At 44.2% G+C, this 27961-nt stretch overlaps 1 protein-coding gene across 1 annotated transcript; it reads right to left on the bottom strand.

The window, feature by feature from the left end:
- Window positions 1-382: 382 nt before the first annotated feature.
- Pigr (polymeric immunoglobulin receptor) lies at window positions 383-26246 on the bottom strand. The gene is made up of 11 exons (XM_028764776.1): window positions 26113-26246; window positions 18611-18711; window positions 9637-9981; window positions 6364-7017; window positions 4815-5141; window positions 3906-4238; window positions 2766-2958; window positions 2259-2380; window positions 1756-1887; window positions 1537-1595; window positions 383-508 (listed from the first exon to the last, which is right to left on the bottom strand). The coding sequence occupies exons 2-11, from the start codon at window positions 18681-18683 to the stop codon at window positions 413-415; spliced, it is 2334 nt and encodes a 777-aa protein (XP_028620609.1). The 5' UTR covers window positions 18684-18711; window positions 26113-26246; the 3' UTR covers window positions 383-412.
- Between the last annotated feature and the right edge of the window lie 1715 nt (window positions 26247-27961).

Here is a 27961-nt window from a genome sequence, read left to right as displayed (position 1 = left end):
AGTAGGCACTGAAGCCTAGTGAGTTCTCAGATGTTTTGTTTGAATCAAGAAGAGGGGGAAGGAGAGATGGAGGAGAGGAGAGCTACACTGACATCCTATCCTATGGGTAGAAAGAGGGTTCAAATGGCTTTCCCCCCCTGAAACGAGCCCCTACTCTGAACCCTCTTCTCTCAGAGATGCTTCTCAGGCTCAACTCCTCATTTCCACCTTACTCTTTTAACAGAGAAAAGAACTCCTCACCCTCCTTCCTAAACAGGCATGACTAGGCCAGGCTTTGATGGCCAAGGAAGGAACCAGCACACCTCTGAGGACAGGAGGGAAGAGTCTAGGTGATGGGTGAGTGTGGGCTGCAAGTGGATCAGTGTGATTCTCAAGTTGATTGTCACAGGCAGGGGTGGGTGGTCAGCACTGCCTAGGCTTCCTGGGGACCATCGTGGACCTGCGCAGCTATGGTGCTGGACTGAAGCAGGAAGGCTGAGTAGGCCATGTCAGCTTCCTCCTTGGATGACTAGGGAGCAACAGAAGAGGTGTTAGTAGATGACCCGAGAGAGCAAGGATGTACACCAGATGTTCTGAGTTTACCGCCTCTGCTGGAGCAAAACACACTTCTGAGACCTCACTCTTAGCCAGCCCCCGGGCTCAACAGGAAGAGATAAATTTTGAGTAATGGAAAGTTGTAGCCTCTAAAAATATCCCCCACTGTCTCACTACCCCCTTATGCAAAGTGGGATGGAACACTCTTTGTTGGTGGGGCCTGTCCCCAGAAGATATGCTCTCGTAGTCCACAGGCAAGGTGGCCTAGGTTGTTGTCAGCCAAGGTGTCCTGTGTTTTCTTCCTCCACGACAGTAGAGAGGTAGCATGTTAGCATTGTCCTGATGACAGGGACTCATCTCTAGGACTAACTTCCACATGCTAATCCTGCTAAATGTATGATGTTTGATGGTATCAGGAGGAACAGATATAGTAAATAATGTCAGTGCCCCAGGATCAGAAGCAAAAGGACATCATAAGAAACCTTAGGAAGGCAAGATAGGAGAGTACTTTGCAACCCCATGGTAGGTAGGAGTTGCCTCTTCTGGGATTTCATAATACTAGTTGGGATGGGCTAGGGCTTTTAGTGATGATCAAAAAACCATCATCAATGAATGCCTTTCAAGCTCAGGAGAAAGGATAATCCTGAGGAAATTCTCAAACGAAGATGTGTGATTCATGAAATGGCCCTAGGGCCCCACAGCTCAGGAAGACCACCCACTCAGTCCTCACTGCTAACATGTGACTCTCCACACGTGACTACATCTTTTGCAGGTTCGCAGCTTGCAAGTGAGTTCTGCTCCTTCTTAAGCTCCAGCTACACCAGTCAGTACCCACACCCAAAGAGCCTGTCTCTTCCTCAGAAAGTCCTCCTGGAAACTGTATTTATAACATCTTCCTTGTTTGGGGGCTAGAGGTCAGCCTTCATGTGGTGGTGACTTTATCCTGATATCTAACTGCAGTCTGAATTTCCTGTCATACAGTGGGACATCTTTCTCTCTTACCCTTTTCGCTTTCTTGGATTCTTCTGGCTCAGCAGTGCACTCAGTGGTAGTCACGACTTCTGTATGGAGAGAGAGAGAGAAAGAGAGAGAGAGAGAGAGAGAGAGAGAGAGAGAGAGAGAGAGAGAGAGTCTTCAGCCCTTATCCATCTCTCTTCCTTCCCGGATAGGGGCAGATCCAGTTCTGTTCTTTCAAAGCCTGGGCATTCTAGAGATACATACCATCTTTTCTTTCGATGACTGTTTCCTGTGTGTCTGGAGAGGCCCCCATATTGTCATTGCCTCCCAAATCCCTGGAGTTCTTGAAGTCTGCCATGCTAATGTCTGTCCGGTAGCTGCTGATTGACATGCGATCTGTTCGGCAGAAGAGTCAGTGTGGGAGTAGGGCCATGGGTAAGGAGATCAGGGTGTGTTGCTCTCTCTGAGAAGACCTGTCACATGCCTCAACCGTGGGATACCAAGGAGTGCTACATTTTGATGCTTACCTCCAAATTAAAATAAAAATAGTCTGCTTCCCCCCTTTTGGTAGTCAAGACTCTGGGGCCTTTGCCAATCTGTAACTCAGTTCACACAACTCCATTCTAGCTTAAATCAGCGCTGTAAAGGGGTTGTTGAGTGTCCCATCTTGAGCCACTGGGCAACGGAGGAATAGAATGGGCCATACCAGAGTCACATAGCTGATTAGCTGAGCTGGAGGTGGGGCAGGGAGCATCCTGGGTACTCACCTACATTCTTCCGATGTCGGACTCTGGCCACCCACACAGCCACAGCACCCACTGCTAGCACCAGACCCAGGGGCACCAGAGTGGCGAATAGCACTTTGGAGCTCCCGCTTTGTCCTTCAGCACTGCAAGAGGGATTAAGTCAGCCCATTACTGAGAGTGAGATCATCAGAATGCGCTGGGAGGCTATCCCAGCTAGAGCATCCCTCACCCCAGTCTATATTTTTGATGTAGTTCTCAAGTCTGTTTTGCTAAGGGCCACCTCCCCACTCACGCCCTGAACCAGCAAGTCAAGGAAGGACCTGGCCTTCTTTATAATCCAGGCTTGAGATATTGAATTGGTCTGTTCTAGTTATGAGAGAAGGGCTATGTACCTTCTCCTTTGCTGACACTTGAAGGCTATGAGAGCTGACCGTCTGCTGTTCTCCCCCACACTCTGCTACTTGCTTCTAGTGATTCAGACTTGGTGCTTGGTCTCTGGAGTGTTCTCTACGTGGGGAATCTGCTCACCTGCCAGCATCCCCAGATGCTCTGTTCTCCTGAGCTTGGTCTCCCACATTGTCTATCTCTCTTTGGTCTGCAAAAAGCCTGGGGTTCAGAATGGCTTTGTTCTCATTCTCACTGACAGAAGATTCCACTACCTCTTCTTCCGGAGCAACTTTTGCAGGTGCATTTGCATCTGTTGGGTTGATGTGGGGTGACCCTGGAGCAGAGCAAAACAAAGCTGGTTATGGTTTTCCCTCTGTGTTCTTATGCCTGTGGGTTACAGGGAGATTGTGGGGTGAGACTTTAAAGCTACAGAGGTAGGCCTTTTTTCTAGCACTAGAGTTAGAGGTGAAAACCTTCTCTAGATCTCCAGATACTATTTCTACTCTTACTGCTCCGACGCCGTGGTTACCTCTTCCTTAGTCTCTACCCTGTGGTCATCACATTCATTTCTGGCATCAAGGATCTATGTAACAGATCCACCTGTGACAACAGGCTGACAGGGAGATTTTCACAGCACTAAAATCCTGCCCCAGGAGCAGAATGAGACAGGGCTGCCTCCAGGCAGCAGTTTAACAATGGCTTCTATTCAGTCAGTCTCTCTGTCCTCGGACTTCCTGTGATTTCCAGGGACTAAAAGGCTCTCCCCATATAAGATAACTTATGTGATGTTTTAAACAGAGGCTGGAAATGCAAACTTACCAGAGAAGTTTGTTTTAATTGTTTTCTTTCCTCTTTACTCTTTTGGTGTCAGCAACTGAACCTGGGGCATCGTGTATGCAAAGCACATGCTCGAATCCAAGCTATACACTCAGTCCCGACCCTCTGTGTTCTCGATTAAGATGCAGCTACCTGGCCATCCTTTGTGAGCAGTCTTGTGCAGATGCAGGAGGATGAAGCGCATTGATATGAGTCTGACTCTGAGATTGCTATGTAGGATTGCTGGATGGAGAGGGGGCTTCAGTCTGGTTTGAGAGACACTTATGAGACTTGTCTTAATACTGAGATTAAAAGAAAAGCCACCAGTATTAGCTCTCCTACTCTTTCTTTCCTATAGGAAAATCTGAAGATTACCCCTGATGGAAAAGCTTCTAGGCACGGATCTTTCATAAGCCCTGCCATGGGATGCTGTGGGTGCTGGCACCGACTGTCCTTGGGACTCACCTCTGGTCCTCTCTTCAACTGCTACATAGATGGCTGTAGTTTCTCCATAGGCCTGGCCTTGTTTTACCCCACACCAGTACCAGCCTTCATCTTCCTTACTGACTGGGTTCAGGGTCATAGAGATGAGCTGGCTGCTCTGGTCGCAGCTCATAGAGGCCTGGCGGGCACTTTCGTCGTGGCTAGGCAGGATGTGGCAGCCTGCATTGCTCCATTTGCACCAGTATTTCTCCTGGGAGTAGTATTTGCATGGATAGTGGCAGGAGATTGTGAGGGTCTCTCCTATCACCGCAATCGCGTTCTGTGGTGTCACCTCAAGGTTTGGCTCCCTTGTTGCTAGGGGTAGAAGGGTGAAAGGAAGACAAGGACATAGAAATTGAGACTTGGAGATAGATGCTATAGAGGAAGGAGAGTGGTGACTTTAGTGTGTGGTGTGTGTTTGCCTGAAGCTAGCATTGTAATACACTGTTCTGAATATGTAAGAAGCAGAAAGCTATGCTAATAGTATGACTACTGACCACTATATCAGTCCAGAGTCTGATGTAGAATTTACAGCCTTGCTCACTGGCTTCTGCTTGTCTCCCTTACTCTATTTATTTATTTATTTATTTATTTATTTATTTATTTATTTATTGGCTTAGTACAGAGAGCCATGTCCAATATTCCACTTCAGAGGATATCTATCTACTGCAAAGGCTAATCCTTCTGATACCAGGAAGTGTGGCAAGTGATGATTGAAAGAACATAGGGTCCTGGTCACAGGTATGGAAATGTGACCTCCGGACAAGAAGGTCCTTCCTACACCTGCATGGATGGAGCTAGCTTAGCAGAAAAGATGTCTAGGGGATGTGACTACTGCTATCAGGATGGCCTTCAGCCTCCTCCCTCCACCTGTTGTAGGTCACCTCTCACCTTCAGTAACCTGGAGTTCTATTGTGGTTCTCCAGCGAGAGTCACCATTGGTAAGACACCAGTAGAAGCCAGTATCCTGGGTGGTGAGTTGGTTGAGGATGACAGTGTAGGTGCCATTGCCTGGCTGATCGAACAGTGCCAGCCGGCCTTCATACCCTTCTTGTACCAGGTCCTGGGTCCCCACAAGCACCGGGCAGCGTCCGTCTGTTTCCCAGTGACACCAGTACTTGAGGCTGCTGCTTTCCTTGGGATTATAGGGGCAGATGATGGCCACAGAGCCTCCTGTGAAGCCCTTCACCACAGTGCGACTGTTGGGAATTGTGGACTCTGGAAGTACAGAGCAGGATAGTGTGAAAGGACCGATTACCCAAATCGCCTTGTGTCCCCCAAGCATCTTTTCTCCCCATGACGTCCACTATGGAGTGAGAAAAGTTTAGACATATCACCAACCCCTCCTGAGAAAATGAAAAAAAATATTTCATTTATTTCTGAGTCTATAACCAGAGTCTGGAGGCCAGACTCCAATGACTCCCGAGTGGGTTTCTCATTCCTCTCTTCCCACCTCATTCTCGGCAGGGAATGAAAAGCATTTAAGAGATAATTTTAATCCCACTCCTTTGACTTCTTATCAAATATCCCTCTAAATAAGCATTTAATATATTTCTTATTCTAAATAATGGCTCAAAGTATTGTACCTAAATTAAGAAAATATCTTTGGAATGGATCTACTTTAAAATATAAACTAAAACTGTGGTATGATTTTAGGAATCAAAGACCCCAAGAGTCATCTTCAAGAGTACAGTGGTTAATGAAGACCTCCAGAGAGAACCCATGGTGACTGAAGATGTCAGGGATGTGGTGAAAACCCAGAGTTGGGAATAGAAAAACGGTGTCAGGAACATAGTCTCCTTAAAGAAAAGTCATCAGACCAGGTACTTTGAACTTCAAATACTGGCTTCCTGCTTCTTATGAGGAGGATTCTGTGCACTGTGCTCTAGGGTGAGAAGGAGCAGGGGTTGAATTCTGTCTGATGACTCGTGGAGGTCTAGCTGTTGAACCAGATTGTGCTGCGTAACAAATAACCCTAAGAGCTGTGAGAGTGGACTCTTTAGATGTTGGTGTATTGCCTTTCCTGGATGCTTTTAAGAACATTGGCATTGGTGTGGCAATGTTCTTCCATCTGTGTGTGAGGAAATGAGGTACAGCTTGCTCTGGAGTTGGTTGGGGTGGGAAGGAGGACATGGGCCTACCATTGATACTGAATCCCATCTACTAGTCAGGCTCCCCAGAGAAGCTCTATTTTCCTTATTCTTGTTAGCCAGGGATAGCTATCAATAGGTTCTTGATAATACAGAAGAATAATTGGGCAGACAGATGCTACATTTTCTAGCTCTCATGAACTGACTCCCACATTGTACTTTTCACAACTTTCCAGCAAGTAGATACTACTGATGGACATGAACATCAAGGAATACATCAGAGGGGTAAGCTAGTATCTCACCTGCCATCCCATGCCACCCCACCTTGCTTCTCTTCTGGAGGTTCTCACCTTCATTGACAAAGAGTTGCCAAGTCTGGATGGGCCAGCCTTCTTGAGGCAAACCAGAACTGGTGGCTCCACACCGGTAGTGCCCTGCATCCTCCTTCTTCAGGCCTGTGATCAACACACTGAAACGGCCATTGTCATCCCTGGGGGTTAGCAGGATCCTGCCTTCAAAAGCTGGATCCCTCGCCCCAAGGGTATTGATGATCATGTCACAGGTTTCCTTGTTCATCCGGCACAGGTATTTGGCCACGTCTTTCACCTCACGACCCAGGTCACATTCAAAAGTCACTGAGGACCTCAGGTCTTTATAAAGCAGGACTGGCTCAGGCTCCAGCACCTGGATGTCAACATTCTTTTTATCAGCACTAGAACCTTCTCCAGCTTGGCAAACATACAGCCCAGCATCACTATGCAGTAGGTGACTAATATCGACATAAAATACTTTTAGGTTGGTCCCTTTCGTAAAAAGTTTTGCTCTGCCCTCATAGCTGGGGTTAATGTACCCAGTAGAGTCAATGATAAGTTCACAGGTCTGGTCTGTCATCTTACACAGGGATTTCTTGCTAGGAGCATTCTTCATTTCAAAAGGGCATTCAATGGTCACATTTCTGCCTATGTCCTTTGTGTAGACATGGGTGTCAATTGGGACCTCAGGAACTGTGGAATGAAGGACAGGGGTAAATTATCATTTTTGTTTTGTAACATTGTAATGTTAGTTATACTCAGTGAGGGTTCTGGGTAGTCTAGTGACTTAGAATGCCCTAAAGGAACACTGTCAGAATTTTTCTATAGGAACCCGTGCAACGCTACACCAAAGAAAAGACCTCCAAAGCAAAGGTTTTACTTCGATTCTCCTGCCCTTGTTTCTCACACCATTCATCCCAAAAGCAAGCCATCGAGCCCAGAGTTCTTCTTCCCAAAGGCAGACCATAGAAACCATGACCCCTTTATCCTAAAGCCTCCCACAAACCATAAAAATATTACTTTAACCTCCCCATTCTTTTTTTTAAGAGCTTCCCCAAAAGAACCTCCTGACCTTCCATTCTATATGTTAAGGTCTTCACTGCCCAGTCTGCCTCGCACCCCAACAAAAAGCACTACAGCTGAGGGGCCAGAAGAATATGAGCAGATGGACCTTTCTGGGTTTTCCATTTATACTACTCCCCCGAGTTCTCACATATTTTGTCCTATCTCATCTCTGTCTGGCCACTCCTGCTTCACGAAACCCAAGATCAAATCATATCTTTGCATGGTTATTGTGAAGGTTCCTATGAATGTAAAACTTCAATAAATGGGGCTCTGGGGAGATAGAGTAACAGGTTAGAGCACTGGATACTCTTCCAGAGAGGACCAGGATTCAATTCCTTGCCCCTAGATGGTGGCTCACAACTGTCTACAACTCCAGTCCCATGGGATCTGACACCTCTTCTGGCCCCTGAAGGCACCAGGAACTCACCTATTACACAGAAATATATGCAAACAAAATATTCATACATATAAACTAAATTAATTAATTTTGATTAATTCAACTTGGTTAAATGAGGCCATGTATTCCCTTGTTAATCTGTCTGTTGTTGAGGTCTTAGCTGTGACTTTTGTAAGTGAGGTCAGCAATCAGCCATCCATTTCCTCCCTCTGCCAGGGCCCATCCTGACTTCCGTCTCCTCAGGAAGGGCTTCTGTAAGCTGATGCTAATTTTTCCCTTCTCTGTGTCCTCCTGAACATCTTCGTTAGTCATCATGTCTGGTCTAAGCTCTACCTCTACAGACCAGAGAACGGAGATATTCTCTTTACATCTGTCCTCTCTGCTGTGACTCAAACAGCATTTATATTCAGTAGGTGCCAAGTTAATATGTAGAAACAAACAGAATTGAATGGGAATTGTCTAAAAACAATAGTCCAAATATTTTGGGTTGCCTTGTGAAGCAGAGCCTGCTATTGGAATCAGAGCCTGTATTCCTAGTATCTGTAGTGTTCTTCTAGGTATCTAGATGGGGCCAACTGTGAATACCTTTCAGCTCTTAGGAATCTGTGGAGCACAGAAACAATCTTCTTATTTAGTGTATGGCTGATGGCACGCATATCCCAAAGAGCAGTGCATATCCTTCAGAGCCCTGCATATTTACTTCCTTGAGTTTTTTCTTTTAACTTCTGGACAAGCAGAACTCCATCAGTGGTGAACTCTTATCAGAAAGCCCTTTTCTTCCTCTCTTCTTTCAGTTACAGTGGGATTGTTTGAAAACCAACCACTTCAGGGGCCTAGACTTTAATTAAAAAATTAAATTTATGCTAATAGTTCTAATGAACTAATGAATCCCACTAAAATCCATTTATGGAGAAGTCTTCTGTGGCCCAAAACTCTCTTGGTGTACTTTCTTCCTTGTTAGATGTTATAGATGTTCTATAAAGTGATGACAGACATAACTCCTCCAAGGCTGATGAAGTGGGAGGTTTTAACTGTAGACATGAGGGAAAGAGAACAGCATAGGCATCTGGAAAAGTCCAGAGCGAAAGTAGAAGACTGAACATGGCTAGCAGGCTAAGAGAGAGGCAGGAGCAGAGTAGTGTGTGTGTGTATGTGTGTGTGTGTGTGTGTGTGTGTATAGTGAGGCAAAGAAAGTATGAACCAAAAAAAGGGAGCATAGCTGAAATAGCATGGCATACAGAGAAAGGAGTAGCTGGGGGAGAAAGGAGTAGCTGGGGGAGACGGAAGCCCATGATCTGATTAGGGAAGGGGAGGGCCAGGATGCCAGCATGGACTTTGAAATGTATACGAGGTACTTGTACTGCTGAAGGAGGCTGGAGGCCATAATATGATTTGGTAAACTAATAGGCACCACAGATAGCCATTTGTCCCTTCTGTCAGTGGTAAAAGGAAATGGCCCCTTTGGGGAACTGGCTTCAAAAGTTCCTGAGGAATTTCTCCTTTTGTCGGTCATCCAGAATTTGAGGAAAAGGAGTTTCCTTTGGACCTGACAGATATCATGTCTCAACTCTATCAAATATAGCAAAAAATGTCCTCCTGACACCAATTTAAGTGTAAGATGCTTGTTAGAGACCCAGAAGACATGGAAAGTCTCACCCATTTCCCCAAGATATGCCTCAAATGTCTTCATGTTCTATTATGGAAAGTCTTTGCCTGAGAAGGAAGGAGACTTTAGACTTCATGTCAAGAAACCCTTCTGTAGGAGATATTTTCCTTCAGCAAACTCTCTCACTCTACCTGAACTGATTTCCTTTGCTTTCCCCAGAAGCCCAGAATGTCTGAATTCTTACCCTGGCTGACCTCCAGGCTGACATCGAAGGACAGGCCTCGGTTAGTGGTACCCAGACCACACTTGTAACTCCCAGTGTCATCCTGGGTGAGGTGTGCAATGTTAATCACAAATGTGCTGTTCTCTGGGAAGTTGATGAGGTTGGCTCTGCCTGAATACTCCTTGGAGAGGTAGCCATTTGAAGAGATGAGGGTTGTGCACAAGCCGCTGGCTCCTTGTCGGCACCAGTATTTCCGGGTGTGCCGGTTGACAGAGGTGTCTGGGTAGTAGCACGTGATGGAAACCGAGTTACCTTCTATACTACTCACATCCTGGGGACCAAATATGGGGCTTTTTGTGGCGACCCCTGTGGAAACAAAAGACAAGAATTCTAAAAACTGATAGAGGTTGAGAGGGCTGATAAGATCCACATAGTTCATGTGAGGAGTGAAATTTTCTAATTTATGTGTATTCCCTAGTTATTTACATGATATCACAACCACACAACATTGTATTAAATTGCTTAATCATAATTGGGTTCAATTTTAATTGTAATGTGATAAGTAAATAATTTCCATTTTGTATTGGGCATCCATTTTAGTAGCCGTTGGCCTCTGACCTAAGTTCGAAAAGCACTAACCTCCTCCCCTAAATTGTACAACTGTTCTGAAATGATTAACAGTTTGCTCTGGCTTCTGTAAACACGCTTATCACTGTGGGCAGGAGAAACGGCAGTTTCTCATGTAGCTATAAATTCTGCAGAAGTGGAGTAATTATTGTGTTCACCTTTAAAACCTCATCCTCCATCTGCTCAGGTGAGGCTAGCTGCCTGTTAGCAGAAGTAATAAATTTGGCTACCAATAATCTGTAGCTGAGTCTTTTCTTAGTGTTCTGAAACTCCATAAGATTTTTGGAGACTCCCAAGATATCCTGGGAGACCCTAGATGCAGGGCCAGGGATGCAGGATAGACCCAAGGAAGGACAAGTCTGAAGCAGATTTGGAGACTCAGGGGGTACCTGAGACCATGGCTGCTACAAATTAAGGAGTCACTAGTCATAAGCTGGCCCTAGTCAGGGGCAAGTACCATAACTTGGAGTCCCATGGCAAAAAGTTCTAAAGGGAGTAAGTACTTCTGTGGACATGGAGGCCCTGGGGTTCCCCAGACTGTGACCACTGCAAATTTGCAATTGAAACAAAGTGGAAGCAAGGATTGTTGACTGATGTGTGCTCAAGACAGTACTGATCAGTGAGTTGTTCTGGGAAGTCTTGACATCTGAGGAGACATGGAAGAGACTGAGTTTCCAATGAGCTGCATGCTGCAACGTTTCCAGGATCTTCATGAGACAGACTATGGAGTTAAGATGCTATCTAGAAAACTATTCACTCTCTGTGAACTAGAATGGCTTACTTTTTATGTGGGATGGCCAGACGCAGGATCCTCCAACTTCCAAATTGCCAAGAGAGTCTGGTACGTGATCACAGAGAACCCTAGCCAGCCAGACCAGTTTCTTTATATTGTTTGTTAGTTCACCCTCTTCATTAATGCCCCTCCATGGCTGAAATGTTGTGCCCTTAAACAAGGTTCTTCTGTTTTAGTTACCAAGTCAATAAGTCAAAGGTTGAGTAGAAACCTAAGTGAAATACCTGAACTCTCTGTACTGGCCCCTGTGGAGATGGGGTATCCACCCCCCCTCCGTCTTACAATCCATGCACCCTAGTCCAGGATTCAGCTGTATATGAGGGGGACTATGCACAGGCAGTCTTGAGAATCTACCCTGCTCTGTCCTCACCTTCAGGCACTTGGAGTGTGCTCCACCCCAGACAAGTAAGATCTCAGCTATTTTCTCTCTAAGAGAGGCACCCCCTACTAGGCACCAATCCCTGTCAGCACAAGGGCCTTACTGGGAGCAGAGGTCCAGACTTTCTTATCTAGTTTATGGGTTTTTTTTTTTTTTACCATACACCTGTATAATCAGAAGACTCAGAACCTTCCCTTCTCTGAGATGCCTCAGGCCCTCATCAACTTGTTGGAAACTATTTTCTTTCCTAACCAATCCATCTGGGCTGATTATAGGCAGCTTCTAGGTCTCTCTCTCTCTCTCTCTCTCTCTCTCTCTCTCTCTCTCTCTCTTTCTTTTTTTACTGCTGATCAGAGGGATAGAGTAATGTCTGAAGTAGGAAGCCTGTGATGGGTCCAGGGTTAACCAGGGCAGATACAGAAGAAGGAGCTGAGTGAAACTGGGATTTACCAAACTGGGATTCCAACACTGACCAAGATAAGGGGCACTAGACACCTATTTCCAGGCTTTAGTAACTGGAATGAGAGCAGAGGCTCCAACTAATCTCTCAAAGGCATTCAGGGAAATCAGGACTCCCTTGCTGGATTCCTGGAGCACCTCCAGGAAGCTTACCAGAGGTTTACCTCCATAGATCTGGATGACACTAGGAAACCAACAGGATATTAACATTGCTTTTGTCACTTGTTGGGCCTAGCTATTCACAGGAAGTTACAGAAATGAGAACATCTTGAGGGAATGAATAGGTCATAGTTAGAAATCACTCAGAAACTTTTAACAGTAGAGATCCAGATGAGAAGAAAGACAGAATTGTAGTGACTATGTTCAGAGAAGTATCTGATAAAAACAAAAAGGTAGCCTACCTTAGATGATCAAAGTAGCCTTGATCCAGATTGGAGAGGGCCTAATACATATATTCCAAAGATGAAGGACAGTGGAAAAAATAAATGCCCTAATTGTAGGCAGGAAAGAGGGGGCAAATGCTCAATATGACAGGATCAGATTGATAGAGCCAGGGCTCTATACCAATGAGCCCCCAGAAGCCTGTGGTCACAGGAAAAGTAGGGAGTAGAATTCAGGTTCCGTGGGTGCAGCTTACTCAGTGCTAATTCAACTCCTGGCCCCCTTACTTAACAACCACCATCCAAAGGGTGTCAGGGACTGGAACCTATGCTTGGACCATCACCTAAGAAGTGGACCTTGGACAAGGTACTGTACTGAGCACCCTGATTGGTAGAGACTTGTTGAGAAAACTTTGTGCCACCATCGTGTTCAATGAGAAGTAAACCATTCTGGACCTAAGGAATCCATGCCCAGTGATCTTGGTGACTTGCCCTTTATCAGAAGAATATAAAAAGACAGAAAAGAGTAATGAGGAACTGGGAACAGGTGACCCCTTCCTAACAATGCTAAAGTTCCCTAGAGTGTGGGCAGAAACCATGTCCTCTGGACTGGCCTCACTTAGGCTACCAGTTGTTGTTTAGCTCTCAAGCTCAGCCTTGTCTATAAGGGTAAAGCAGTACCCTATCTCAAGAGAAGCTAAGGCAGACATTAAAAGCATGTCAACTACCTTAGAGATGCAGGTATTTTTGGTTCTCTGCCACTCCCCTTGGAACACTCCTCTGCTCCTTGTCATTAAGGCAGGCACCAGAGACTATCATTCTATTCAGATCTTAAGGGAAGTAAATAAGAGAGTGAAAATTATCCTCAAACACTACCAAATTCTTATGCTTTGCTCAGCCAATTTGCTCAAGGAAAAACTGAATACAACATCTTAGACTTGAAGGATGCCTTTATCACTCTGCCTCTGGCACCTGTGGGCCAACAAATATTTGCCTTTGAATGGACAAACCCTGAGTCAGGGTTCAGTGGCCAATTAATCTGGACTTGACTACCCACAGGGGTTTAAGAACCTCCCTACTCTGATGAAGTTCTCAGTACAGATCTGCTTGAGTACCTCCAGGAGTACTTGAATGTCTCCCTCTTGTGGTATGTGGATGATCTCCTTATCACTACACCCTGAAGGAGTGCAAAAAAGTCACAGAGGAACTACTTGAAGGCTTCAGTAGCTGGGCTACTATGTGTCTGCTAAAAAGGCCTGCGTGTGATCTAATAAGGTAACTTATCTAGGAAATTACATTGAAGGCAGCAACAAGAGGACCTTGTCCTCAAGCCTGATCCATGCTATTCTGGATATCCCTGAGCCACAGGATAAAAGGCAGGTGAGAGAATTCTTGGGTATAGTTAGATACTGAAGACTGTGGGTGCCCGACTTTGGGGAAATACCAAAGCCATTATACAAGAGATTGGGTGGAAATGATACTTCTCAGTTAGGAGGGTAAAGAAAGGGAGGCATTCCACAAGCTCAAGGAAACCTTGATGTGAGCTCCAGTGCTCAGGCTACCTGACATTGATAAACCCTTCCAGTTGTTTGTGGATGAATACCATGGAGTGGGAAGAGGCATACTGACTCAAAGGTTTGAATCCTGGAAAAGGCTTGTGGCCTATTCATCTAAATGTCTAGACCCCACGATAGCAGGATGGCCAACTTGCATCTAGGCCATTGCCACCACAGCACTATTGTGAAAGACCATTGTTAAAGGAAACCATTGATAAACTAACTGTGGAACAGGAAGGAGTTGGTGGTCACCATTTCCCACTCCATTGAGACTCTCTTTGAGGAACCTCCGAGCACATCTCACCCATCCTCAGGCTCTTCTTTTAGATGCACCTAGGATCAGATTCTTACCTTCTGCAGAGTTAAACCCAGCTTCCCTCCTGCTCAACCCTGAAGAACAGCCTGAAGAATTACTGTGCCTAGGTCATCAATCACATGCAATATATACCTCTGAAACAAGCCTCTTGGGAAGGCTGATGCAACCTTATTCACCTATGGAAGCAGTTATGTACAGGATGGGTTCTGATATACAGGAGGGGCTTTAGTGACACTCACAGAGGTGATCTGGGTGCAACCTCTGCCTCAAGAAACATCAGCCCAAAAAGCAGAACTGATAGCCTTAACCCAGGCATTGTCAACATCTGTACCATAGACCGCATGCCTTTGCCACCTATGGTGCCTTGTACCAGGAGTAGGGTCTGCCAACCCACAGAAAAGATCAAAAACAAGGAGGAGATCTCTGCTCTCCTAGCAGTTTTTTGGCTGCCAGAGAAGCTTGCTATTATCCATTGTGGAGACACAAAATGGGATTTGGTAGAAACCAGAGGCAACAGATTTGCTGATGCCAAAGCAAGAAGAATAGCCACAGAAAAAGTGAGGCCATATCGAACATTAGACCCTCCACATGCATACATCAGTGAGGAAGAAAACTGATCCAGACAGTAGGAGTTTACTAAAACAGAGGACTGATAGATGTTCCACATGGGGCCCCCATTCTATCAGAAGCTTTGGGGTCCTCCTCTCCTCTCTCAAAGCTATCAGAGTACACATCTGATATCAACCAAATTAAAAGAATTAACAAGGGACAGTCACTTTCTCTGCCACCTACATCAAAGAGTTAAACAAATTACACACAATGTGCCACTTGTGCCCAGATGAATCCAAGAGGAGAAAAAGCAGCATCTCTGGGTATTCAAGGAAGGGGCTTGGTCCCAGAGAACACTGGGAGTTGGACTATATAAGTGACTCCAACAATATTTGGTTATTTGTATTTGCTAGTTTTTATATACTTTTCCAAGATAGAAAACTTTCTCACAAAGTTAGATACATCTCATGTAGTTCCTAAAAACTTACTGATGGAGATTATTATTTCCAGATCTGGCCTTCTTTCCTCTTTAGGGTCTGACTGGCCTGCCTTCATGGCCAAAGTCTCTCAGCAAACACTAAAATGCTAGGATACATTGAAAATGGTCTTTCTCCAATGGGACCCCAGACAGGTAGAAAGAGTTAACAGGACTAATAGAGATATTAATTAAATTGGGGCAGAAACTGGCAAGGGGTGAATCGAACAATGTCCTACTGTTGTTTTTATAATCAGATGTTACCCCTACTGGGATAAGCTACACATTTTGAAATAATTTTTGGCTGTAGCCTCCATTTATTCCTGCAAAGTGAAGGCAATAGACTATAGAAATACCTAATTATTCTTCTTCAAGTTCTCACAGGCATTGCAACAGATGACCTGAGATATCCACAGTTATCTATCACCCCACCACTGGCCTCCGAGTATAGATTCCATCTCAGGGACTTGGTGTGGGTCCTTTGCTTGCCCAGCAGAACTATGAACCTTCCAGGAAGGGGCCATATCCAGTGATCCTGATAACATCCACAGCCATTGAGGTACCAGGTAGTGGGAGTTGAGGCTTAGATCTACCACTCTCATCTAAAGGTGGACATGACCAGCCAAAAGAAAGGAGAAAAATGGAGAGTAATGGGAAATCACCAGCTGCCCTTAAAGGTGCATTTCATCTGCACCTCAGACTCAGACTGACACTAATGTTGGGAATCTTGACAGATATCTTTTATGCTTGACCCACTGAAAATGTTAAGGTTTGGGACTGGGATTTGTCACAGAAACCATGCATCTTTTATCCATGGTCAGCTACTAGAAAAATAATACGTGCTCTCCAAAATGCCTTCCCAGCCTTTGTTTAGATTTGATCTATGTGACCCCTTTGAGGGGTATCTAGTCCAGGATGACAAAAAAAAATGGGTATCAATCACTTTTAAAATATAATATATTTGAGGTGATGTGGTGGTCATTCCCAGGATGTGATAAACATATACTAAATGAAACTGTTTTCCATGTATGTCCAGGTGATGAATCAGCCCATTACCACCAACAAAAAGGAGATTATCATTGTTCTGGAGCAAGCTGTGAGACTAAGTTTGTTGGAGAAAGCATTCAGAAGGCAAGGCAGGCAGATCTCTGTGAGTTCAAGGCTAGTCTGGTCTGCAGAGCTAGTTCTAGGACAGCCAGTACTATACAGAGAAATTCTGTCTCAAAAAACCATTTAAAAAAAAGCCAGCTGCCTCAATCAAAGATGAGGGTGTCTTCCCCTCCTGTCCTCCCTCCTTGGACCACTACACCCGTGGTAATAAATCAGCCTTCAGTCTCCTCCAAGGGGTATATGGTAATAGACTCAACCTCAACCTTAATTCAAAAGGACACAAAATAACATCAGGTTATATTGATAATATCTCCAAGCTTGGAACATTAAGGTTGCACACACCTTGATGAACTGTATCTTCCATAACCTGGGAAATGATTGTTGGTTCTGCCTAGGCTCTAGGCCTCCTTTTTAAGTGGGGATAGGTGTCAATCTCTGTTACCTCAACTGCTACCCAATCTGAGAATTTAAATTGTGAACCAGAGGAAAGTAAGCTCACCCACGGAGACCTCCAAGGAACATAGGTACTTGTTTAATATCTTCAACTTATAGTTACTCAGTTTCCCTTTATGGCTAATCTTGTAGTACTCACATGTACACAAATAAGGCTGAATGGATTAGAATGTACTTTCTTGCTCCTTTAGAGAACATGGTGGGCCTATACATTTGGCCTTATTGGAGGTATAACCACTGGATATCTAGAACTTGGGCCATAGGAAGAGAATCTCTATATTCTAACCTATATCCTTCCCCAAGTAGATGTGTATGGTGGAGAGGGGAGCAGAAAACAATAGCCCATATATAAAGGACACTCCCACTGTGAGGTCCAGGGTCTGGTTAGAAGAAGATATAGTCACACCCCTCCTCATGACTGCAGGGATCACAGACCTGGCTGCCTTTGGAATGACAGCTTTAATTATTCAAGACCATAATTTCTAAATTCTAAACAATAGAATAGATCAGGACATACAACACCTCACAGATTCTATAGGACAACTAGAAAAACAAGTAGATTCCCTAGAAGAAATGGTTTTATAGGATGGTTGGGGATGAGATTTGCTATTCCCTAAGGAGGGAGCCTTTGTGCTGCCTAGGTGAAAAGTCTGTTTTTATGCTAATGACTCAGGAGTTATCCTAGAAACATTAAACATGGTCCAGGAACACTTAGATACAAGAGCAAAGGAGTGTTCCAGGCCTCTAATGGGTGTCAATCTGGTTTCTCTATGTCCAAGTGGCTTACTTCAACTGCCTTTGCTGAACCTATTCTTTTACTCTTCCTTAGTGTTATGATCAACCTTTGAATTTTAAATCAGTTGCTAGCATACATTAAAAAAAGAAAAATAAAAAACAATCAATCCATTAAAATGTTAGTCCTACAGTTTCAGTATCAACCTGTACGTTAGCAGGAATGGGGAATGTGGTGGCTAACAAAATTCCATTTTGTAACAGGCATCCATTTTAGTAGCCATTGCCTTCTGACCTGAATTCCTAAAAGGTCAACCCCTTGTCCCCTCCCCTAAACTGTGTAACTTTTGTGAAATGATTAACAGCTTGTTCTGGTTTCTGTAAACTTGTTTATCATTGTGGGCAGAGGGACTGGTTTCTTGTGTAGCCATGGGAGTGGGGGGTGAAGCCAATCTTCATGTGGGGTGGGGAGGAGCAATTCTTGACAAAGCTATAAATTTCACAGAAGTGGAGTGATTGTGGTGTTTGCCTTTTAAAACTTTTCCCCCATCCTGGTAGTGTGGCACATTTCTGATTTGGCTTAGAGATGGTTGCTCTGCTAGAAAAAAAATAATAAATTTAGCTAATTATAATCTGAATTGAGTCTGTGGTCTTTTCCTGTAGCCTCAAATTCCACAGTAGTAACTCATAAACAATAATCTTTTTAAAGGTAATTAGTGGCAAGCTAGTGGTATCTTAACACTACTTTCGTAGAATGTTTTGCCTTTGCTTTATAATTTCCCTATGTAGATGATTTCCTTTGTTACACTGAGAATGATAAGGGCCAGGAATTTAGTTAATTTCTCCCAAATGCCACAATTCAGAAAAGATGTTTGGTTTGAGGGTTGTTTTTTATTTGTTTTTTGTTTTTGTTGTTTTTATCTCTAGAGAAGACCCTTTACCAGAATTTTCATCTCTGTCTCTGATTACCAGTACTTATTGGCTGATTTTTAGACATGCCTTTTCTTCATTGCCCTTGTGTGACTGTGTCTTATAGGGACACACATCTTGTGAGAGACATTGCTGGGAGTAACTCTGATGTGTATGTCTCCATGAAGTTGGGATCCTAGAAACAAGATGTCTAGGAGAAAGAGTTTGAGCTGGGGAGTTAGGACCATCAGACCTACCTGAGAAGACAGTTACCAAGAGGGTGAGCAAGGAAAGCCTCATTGCTTGTGGCTTCCAAGGGGGTTGTGCCATTAAGGTTGACTTCTTCTTGTATGAGATGCTGAAAGACAATAACCAAAGTAGGTGAAGTTCCTCTGTAACACCTAATTGCTTTCCATATCCAGAAACTGTTGTAAATCCTGTTGAATTAAGGAATGATGCATGGATGGTTCTTCCTCAGTGCTAAGGACTCCCGGTTCTCTCTTCTCTTTCTTTCTCTCAATCGTCTACAATAAAAACCTTCCTCTTAGCCAATATGTGTTCTTAATGGCTCTTCAATAGTGGTAAGTACCTTTGTTTTCTTACCTAAGCTTCGTGTTCCTTTGGGCTAGGGATACGGATAGTGTTCTTTGTTGTCATGCAGGACTCAGTATTGGGCACACATTAACATGGCCCTGTCTTTCCGAATCAGTTCACCCTCCCTATATCTGTAAAGTTGGAGGAGGAGGCTGACATGTTTTTTTGGGTGGTCAAACTGAGACAGGAAGAAGCAGTTAAACAATTCAGGTGTTTGTAAAAGGATACAAAGGCTTGTGAATGTGACAAAATGGTTAACAGTGGGAATGGGCAAAGTGAAGCTGAGGAAAATCTGAGCCCTGGCTTCTCTGCCTTGTCTATTCTCTCAGCCTCTCCTCTGCTTCAGGATTCTGATAGTAGGCTTATACTGGATGCCAGAATGCCTATTGTTTTTCAAACACTATGCTTGATATTATTCTTAAAAATTGACAACATGACCATTCCGTGGAGTGGTTAAGAGGAAGGTTTTTGTTGTGGGGGGCGGGTAAGAAAAATAGCAGGGTTATAAGGAGAAAGAGTAGCTGGGAGAAGGAAACCTGTGAGCTGGAGGAATTTTAGCAAGGAAAGGAGACCTAGAAGAGCTTGAGTGTGTAACAGGTCCTTTTGATACTGAAGGAGCCTGGAAGCCAGCATGAGCTTTGATATGTTAATAGATGCCACAGGTAACCACAATTTCCTTCTACCAGAGATAAGGGAAATGACTCCTTTTGGTAAATGTGGAGCCAGCTTTGCGAGTTCCTGAGGAATGCTGACTTCTGTTCTGTCTAAACACCAAAAATCCTCCTATAGTTCAGGTTGAGCCCATTTTTGGATATTTGGACTACCTTTTGGAGTTTGAGGAATTAGAGTTTCCTTTAGAACCGAAATTATTCATTTGAGTTTTACAAGTACCCTTGAAATAAGACAGACAAAAAGTCATAATCGCAAGAAAATTAAGAGCTTGAGATTATGAGTTATGCCCAAGGTTTCTAATGGTTCCATTATGGGGTCAGAGACAAAATGTAGATGTTATCATCTTTCCTGCCTGGTGAGTTCTGTCAGAAAAAGATGGAGAATGCAAGCAACTCACGTGGACTTTGTACACAGACCAGGGTTAGAAAGGACTGAGGCTTGGGCCCATGTGAGGTTGTACTATCTCAAGGAGCCAAACTATACCCTAGACTATAGGACCTAGAGGAAGAGAGAAGAAAGGAGAGGGGACTCCAACAGACTTTGAGGACTTTGCCTGACTTTAAACTTTGGAATGATTTGATGGAGCTTTTAAAGGAGAAAAACAATGATAATAGACAATAATGAACACTCATAAAGATAAGGAAACTGTAAGCAAGAGGCAGACTGGGTATTATCTCTTCCTTGCTTGTCTCTGACTACTGGTTCCCAGAGACTTCCTTTACTAGTTGAGCCAAGGGCAATAGAGTTGTTTATCTTAGTTATTTCTTTCCTCAAGGGAATTTCCCTGTAAGAAACCATTTTATTTCCTTGTAGAGATAAAGGTATTCTGTTCCTCTAATTCTTTGGAAGAGTTAGGGCGGAGTTGAGGACAGACATGGGTGTCAGATGGCAACTAAAGGCTGTTTTACCAGGGTTAATGGCCCATGCTTTCTTACCAAGTCAATAATAAACTCCTAGAGCCTTAGCCAAACTGAGCTTAATTTGAATGTGATCAGGTGCTTGGTCATCTGAGTGGCAAGACGCTTCCAGGTAGGAGCAACTGTGAGGCCAATCTGTTCCATAACAGTCGGGATGGATGGCGTAACAGTTGGGACCGGTGGTGGTGCCAAGTCCCAAGGACCTTCCCCTTGTGCTGGTCTTGGGTGTAGTCACAGATGGGAAAGCCAAATATTTTCAGCTTTTAAGAGCTCAACCTAGTGATGGCTATCCCTTCTTCTCAGTCTTGTCCTTGATTAGAAAGCAACCTCTAATAGTCATGAGGCAGCACTTGCTCTTTCCATATGCCCAGCTGGGGGTGCTACCCTCCTCTGGGTGAGTGAACTGATTTTCCTTGTTTACAGAGAACCAAATACCAAGTTTTCCATGGTGGGGGACCAGACTTTCTAGCTTGGGCTTATAATCATTTTGCAACACATTTAGATGACTATGTTGGTCAGCTTGGAAGTAGGGAGATACTTGTACACTTCTAACTTTGTGTGTAGCTGGAAGTCAGCATTGGGTATACATTTTCAGAAGGGAAAACCTCGGGGAGGGTCATGCTGGCAAGAAAAACAAGAGTCTACTCCCAGGGCTGATTTTTAAAACGTGAACTCTTTTTTTTTTTTCTTCCCTAAAATTTGGAGCAGGTTCTCTGGTAGCAGCTAAAAAGACTGCAATGTTTAAGTCATTTTCACCTCAGTCAGACTTTTCCCAAAGCCCAGGCGATCCAGAGCTCAGGGAGGCCCCAAGGACAGGGCAACTAGAGATAAATTTAAGAAGGGAAAGAAAGAGTAAAGCACTTACTTGCCCTATCCCCACCCAAGATACTTTGCTAGAATCCTCTCATATGTGATTTAATGTATTAGCACAGATCCTGGGGGGTAAATGCTATTATTCTTATTGGTGCAAATGGGAGATCTAAGGCCAGGGATTCTTGACTCCAAGACCTATATCAGAAGTGGAACTGGATCATGAGTCTATTATCACTTCTTGCATGAACCCAGAGACCAGTTCTATTATGGGGTTAGAAACAGGCTAGTGAAGTAGCTTAAGAACGGTAAGGTTGTCCTGACTCTTCACCTCCATTTGGGAGCCACATTTTCCTGTAAACAAATGGCTTCTCTCTTCCCTGATGAAGTGTTTTACAGCAGCAAAAGGGCCCTGTATCAGAAAGGGTTCTGATAGGTAGAAACAGTTCGGTTCCTCCAGAGCAGTGGTTTTGAACCTATGAGTTGTGACCTCTTTGGGAGTCAAACAACTCTTTTCATAGGGGTCGCATATAAGACAACCTACATATCAGATATTTACATGTATGATTCATAACAGAAGTAAAATTAAAGTTATAAAGTAGCGATGAAAATAATTTTATGGTTGAGGGGGTGATCACAGCATGAGGAACTGTAGTAAGGGGTCGAAGGATTAGGAAGGTTGAGAAGCACTGCCCTAAAGGGATGAGCTTGTGTGATGTTTTATATTGATCTTATTGTAAAGACCCACAGCCTACACCAGGGATGGTGTGATTATAGCCTTTTGACTTTGAAAACCTTACCCTCTATCTATTGTCTGGACACCAAGAGTCTTTTCTCAGGCAATGCCTACTCTTGTTCTGCCCATTAGAGTCTTATTTGGCTTAATAAAGTGTGTTGATCTGTGACTTGGATGATTTCACTTGCACTGAAACTCGGGTTGAGCTGTATTTTCACTGAGGAGGCTGAGGTATTTCAGTCTGAGGTTGTCTGTGTTCTACTGAGTTAGTTTCCCAGTGTATTTATAACCTGTATCCTCAAGTTTGTAAATTGGAGCAGAAGCACAGGCCACAACAGAGGGTAGAGTTTGTCTCTTTCCTTATAAACCCAGTTTAGCTGCCTCCCTTTTGGTTAAAGTGACTGCTTTTCAGCTTTTTGGACAAATCTTTGTTCATCTTATCTCTGATGTTCCTCTTCAGAGGTAGGGACATCTGGGCCATACTAGCTTGGCTAGTAAGCTATCTATTCCTGTATCTTTGAAACAACCTAGAGTCTTCACATCCCAGGAGAAGATAAGATGGAGTTCCCAATGCCCCATGGGTCTCAGAGGGGAAATAGAACATGAGTCAAGAAAATCAGAAGCCAAATGTGACAGTTTCTGGCAACTCATGAGTATTAACTTGATGAAGGAGTCAGACACTCTAGAGCTGAGAAGAACAGGGCGAGGAGAACTTGTCTGCACGGGCATTTCTTCCTTGGCAGGAACTGAATAGTCCTTCTATTCCAGGAGGAGCACTGCCTAAGTCCATGTGGGACTATCACCTTCATCTCTCACAGACCAGGAGTTGAGCACAGAGTAGCATGAGCTTGAAAATTGTCTCATAAAGAAGAGTGTTAGGGATGGAGGAGCACCTGGTGGGTCCAGCCTTCCGTCCTATCATGAGTGTAAGGAGTAACAGTCTAACACTTGGGTAGAATATACTGATACAATGCTTTCATCTATAAAATGTGTATAAGAGTTCCCAACTCTTCGAATGCCTTGGGATGGGAGAACAGAGGGAAAGATACCACTTAGCTTTCAGTTCAGTCACCTAGAGCTGTGTGGGCTTTTAAACTGAGCCTAGAGGTTCTTATCTGCAAATGGGATATGATTCTGCATCACAGAGGGTTGTTCTACTGATCAAATAACAAAGTCCTTACAGAGAGATGGAATTAAAATTGTTAATTCACCCACACCTCCCCTCTAAAATCAATAAGATTTGCTTTCTTTTGGTCAAAGAATGAAGGGGGACTAGCAGACTCTTAACTGGGCATCCTATCAAGATTCAGAGAGCTATTTATATTTAGATCGAGCACTGTGACTCTGGAGGCAAGTATTGTGACCTGAGTTAGAAGAACACACGAGAATTCTTTCCAAGACCTTTACTGATGTTAACTTTTTAATCCTCACCGTTACCCCAGGAAGCAGACTCTAAAGCACAAATAGGCAAGACATTTGCCCAAGGTAAGACAAGTGCCCAAGTAAGAACAACAGAGGAACACACTCAGTGTGGATCTTGAGGCCCCACATGATAGGCATAGGCTGTGTGCTTGAACAGCATGCACACACATGTATACACCACACACACATACATGTATATACCACACACATGTATACACTACACACATGTATATACCACATATACACATGTATACACCATACACATGTATATAGCACACACATGTACACACATGTATATTACACACACACACATCCCTCACATACATGCTAAAATAATAAAAATAAATATTACAAAATCGCACAGGAGCTTAGTGATCCTGATGCGCTGGAGGGGCTCTGGCTGCTAGAGGAACCAGTGAGAAGAGGCAGGAACAGGCATGCCAGCTTTAGAGAAGAGAGCGAACTTGTTCTCTCTTCCCCACCTTTCACAGGAAAGGCAATTGTCATGAAGAGTCACTGGACCTGGAGTTGGTGCCAGGAGAGCTTTCTTCCTGAAAACCCTAGCTGTTGTTTATTTAGCATTGGGCATGGATGGGGGGGAGTGTTACCATTGTTTCCTGAGTCTGGGTCAATGCCAGTGACTCTAGGACCCTAGCTTTGGTGGACCCAGAGTCATGTTTTCCACTGAACCCAGTGTGTAGATTATATAGGTTGAGCGTTCCTTGTCCTAGGAACGCTTAGAAAATGCTTAGGATCAGAAGTGGTCTCCATTTTAATTTTTGGACTATTTTTAGATATGTGATACGATATATTGGGAATAGTACCCAAGTCTAAACATATCCTTAAGGAAATTTTATATATTTTTAATTTGACTATGTTTTAGATTGATACCCTATACCTGATGTCTAGTGTGGAATTTTCTGCTTGTGTGATATTGGCATTTCAGATTTTAGAATTACAGATTTAGGAATACTCAACCTATAATTACTTAATTAACTAATTATTTATTTAGAGACAGAGTCTCTGTGTAGCTGAATTCTAACTCACAATCCTGCCAACTTCCCCTGTTAGCCCCACAAGTATAAGGATTATAGGTGTGTTCCAGTTGCAAGTATTTTCTAAATTAAGTGGTTTGTTTTGGTAAGTGATATCTAAGTGTCTTTAAAACCATATCAGAAAGGATGTATCAAGATATTGTTTAGAACTCCTGGGTGACTTTATATCATTCACATTAACTTGTGAAGGTTTAGTTACCTCACCTGTAAGATGAGATGGTGTCTACCCTTCCCAGCTTCTTGGTGTTTGGGGGTAGGAACAAGATGAAGCCGTGAAGTCCAAGCGCAAGTGGATTTACTGAATGAAAGCCGAAGTGATGGGGCTTCTTGTGAATGAACCCCGCAGATCTAGAGGTGTGCTAGGAAGCAGCTAGTAGTCACAGAGCTAGGTGTTCTCCTGACTCCTGGTTCAGTTCTTTGAGCTATGACACCACATCCAGGACCAGCAGAAGCATGAATGGAAAGTTCCATATGTGGCTTAGAGCCGAGTATCTACTTTCAGCTACCAGATAGATACCTTCTCCCCAAATCCCCGAAACTGGCACATCCCTCTTTATAGTCAAGAAAGCTCTAAATATCTTAGCAGCAGGGGAGAGGGTTAATAAAAAGTGTCTTACAAAATGTGTGTGTCTGGTTGTCCCCAAGTATGGTGGCAGTTACACAGATGGAACTGGTGCAGAGGACAGAGCTAGGCTGGCACTGTCCTTCGGTATTGGCTTAGGAATATTGTCAGGATGGATAAGGCTGTGAGGCTGAGACTGGTGGTTGCTTGGGTGCTGTGTTAGGGGATGCACCAGGCACAGGGCTGCTGTCTGTACCTAGAAGGTGGCTCTGTTCTCCACTTATTCTATTACTCTATGAGGACATTGTTCTCCGTTTAAAGCAGGGCAGAGTGACACCATAATGGATATTTGTTTTTAGTGGCACAAATATGTGGAGGCAAACCTGGATCGCAATTAGAAATGATTTGAGAGCCTCAGAGAAGCCCAGAAAAAAAAAGAATCTAATGTGGCCACCTTAAAAAAGGTACCCAAGACTATGTGCTTTGTTGTATGGTCTGCATCCAGATCTGCCTGCTGCTCAGTTCATTATTGAGAACTTGAACTAAATTAAGATGCCCCCAAGTTAATGCTATATTGCTACACTTCACACATTTTCTTATTTGAACCCACCCTGTCCAGCAGTGATAACTGTTATTTTTAAATCCTCATTTTACAGATTAAGACTTAGGCTCAGAAAGATCGGGTACTCTGTAAGTTAGTAACTTTAGGAGGATAGGGGAACTTGGGTCTAAGGGTAAAGGGAATGTTGGCAACAGACATTCTTCTCTCCTCATCTATGATATTTTGCAGAAAAGGGTGAGGCATGCCATATACATATCTGCCTTTCATTAGACCACTGGGATATGCCCCTGTACTCCCTGTGACATACAGTCACACAGTCGACCCTGTTCTTCACCCTCTCTGTGAGGCTGATATCTGGGAGAGTGGTAGATCATCCGAGCTAAGATCCCAAGGAGCATCCTATCCCAGGATCCCAGGCAGCACACTTACATTTAATACTTCCTTCTCTCCAGGTGATCCAGTTTCGGGCACAGCCTGCCAGCCAGTATGCGCCCCTGCCCTTCTAGAAGCTTCCAGGAAGGCACTGGTGACTGCTGTCAAAACTGAAACTGTGCTCTGGGCTTGACCCGCACCTGGCTCTTAAAGGGCCGTTGTCCCATAGTCAAGGTAGCCAGCCAGAACACGTGACTCCCACAGATCCTTGCTTTCCTGGCTGGCTTCATTTGTTCTTCCCTGTACTTGGGGAGACTCCGTCATGCGCAGAGCCTCCATTGTTGCAGCTTCAGGATATGGGACAGAATGTCTCCTTAGTGTTTGGTCTTACTTCCCCAGTCACTAGGGATTGCCCGGTTCCCATGACTCCCTGATATGGACCCTGAAACGCCACTCTTTGGGCACCATCTGCAAAGTTGCCCTTTTCTGCCTAGAGCTTTCAGTACTTTGGAATTGCTCTTCTTCTCTTTTCAGCCCGGACTCTACCTGAGCTCCCTAAAGCTGAGCTGAGTGTGTAGAGAGCCGTGCATGGCTATCTATAGAAGAGGACTCCCATGAGCTGAGTTGAGATAGCAACTTGCTTCCTCACTACAGCAAGTCCAGGTCGTGACCTATTTGGGTCTCCTAGATAATCTCCAGATAATCATAGCCTTCCTGTGTCACACAAATGAAGCCTACTGTCCCACATACATTCCCCTACACTCTCACAACCTCCCTTGTCCCCTTGAAGTTCTACAGACTGTACCTGGGCAGGCCTCACCTGCTCTTCTTTCAAGAGTTTTAAATTAATTTCCTAAATCAAACTCCCAGAAAGGGAAGGAGAAAAGGAGAAAGGGCTAGAGATATAGGAGGGTCAGATAGGCATACCTGTGAGCTCACTCGTGTTCAAGATAAGCTCAGATCTTGATGGAAAGAGAAGAAACGATTTTTTGTTACAGAGCTCAACTGAAGATCATAAATCCACAATCTGACCGGTGCAAGGAACAAAACAAAACCATGGTCACTTCCAGGAAAGCTCAGTCCAATTCAATGGCATTTCAGATTGGATTTCTTTTTCCCTTTGTCTTCCTTTTCCTCCTCTGGGTGGCAACACTGCTGCTGGGCCCATGATTTTGGTCTTGGTTTGCTGCGCTGCTGTGTCAGTCTTGTTCCTCAAAAAGAAAAAGGTGGTTCTGTGAACTAAGATTGAACTCCCACCTGGTCAGAGAGACCTTTTAGCCTTACTCATTCCAAGGGCTTTGCAGTACACACACTCTGGGCTTTCTTGTTGCTATAGCTCAGCTTTTTCAGTAGGTCTTCGGGGCTTCTCAGCCCTCCTTTGTTCTTGTGATTGCGTTGTGAACTTATCCGTAGCTTCCTGTGGTCTCTGGGAAAACCAGGCTCCCATAATGCCTATGTATCTTTTGAACTGCAGAGCTCATGTGTCATTGGAAGAACAATGGGAAATGGCAAGGCGGTGGACCACGGGTAGTTTAGAGAGGACAGGCAGTATTGCAGCCTGCTGACTCTGGAACCTCTAAACTGTCCTGATATCATTGTTCTCCTCTCTTCTGGAGCTCAGGCTCAGAGCCATGGTTGCAAGCGGGAGGTCATGGAGACACATTGGTAACTGACTTTCTTCCTCACCAGCAATTTCCTCCTCCCCGTTCCAAGGTGGATGATTATAGGGAAATGTGGAGGGAGGGGAGATATGTGGGGGCAGAGATGACACAAGCCTGTTTCTGCCATCTGAAAGCTCTTTACACAGTTTTCTGTTCTGTGTCTCCTATTTAAACTCAATAGTCAAGGTACTTGTAGGATATGTTTGCTTCTCCTCAAAGCAGGGAATAGCTTGTGTCTAGTTGTC

The sequence above is a fragment of the Grammomys surdaster genome, unplaced genomic scaffold (genome assembly GCF_004785775.1).
Source record: "Grammomys surdaster isolate TR1022 unplaced genomic scaffold, NIH_TR_1.0 145, whole genome shotgun sequence".
Taxonomy (NCBI): Eukaryota; Metazoa; Chordata; class Mammalia; order Rodentia; family Muridae; genus Grammomys; species Grammomys surdaster.
The sequence above is the reverse complement of the archived record's forward strand: the minus strand, read 5'-3'. Positions and strand labels throughout refer to the sequence as shown.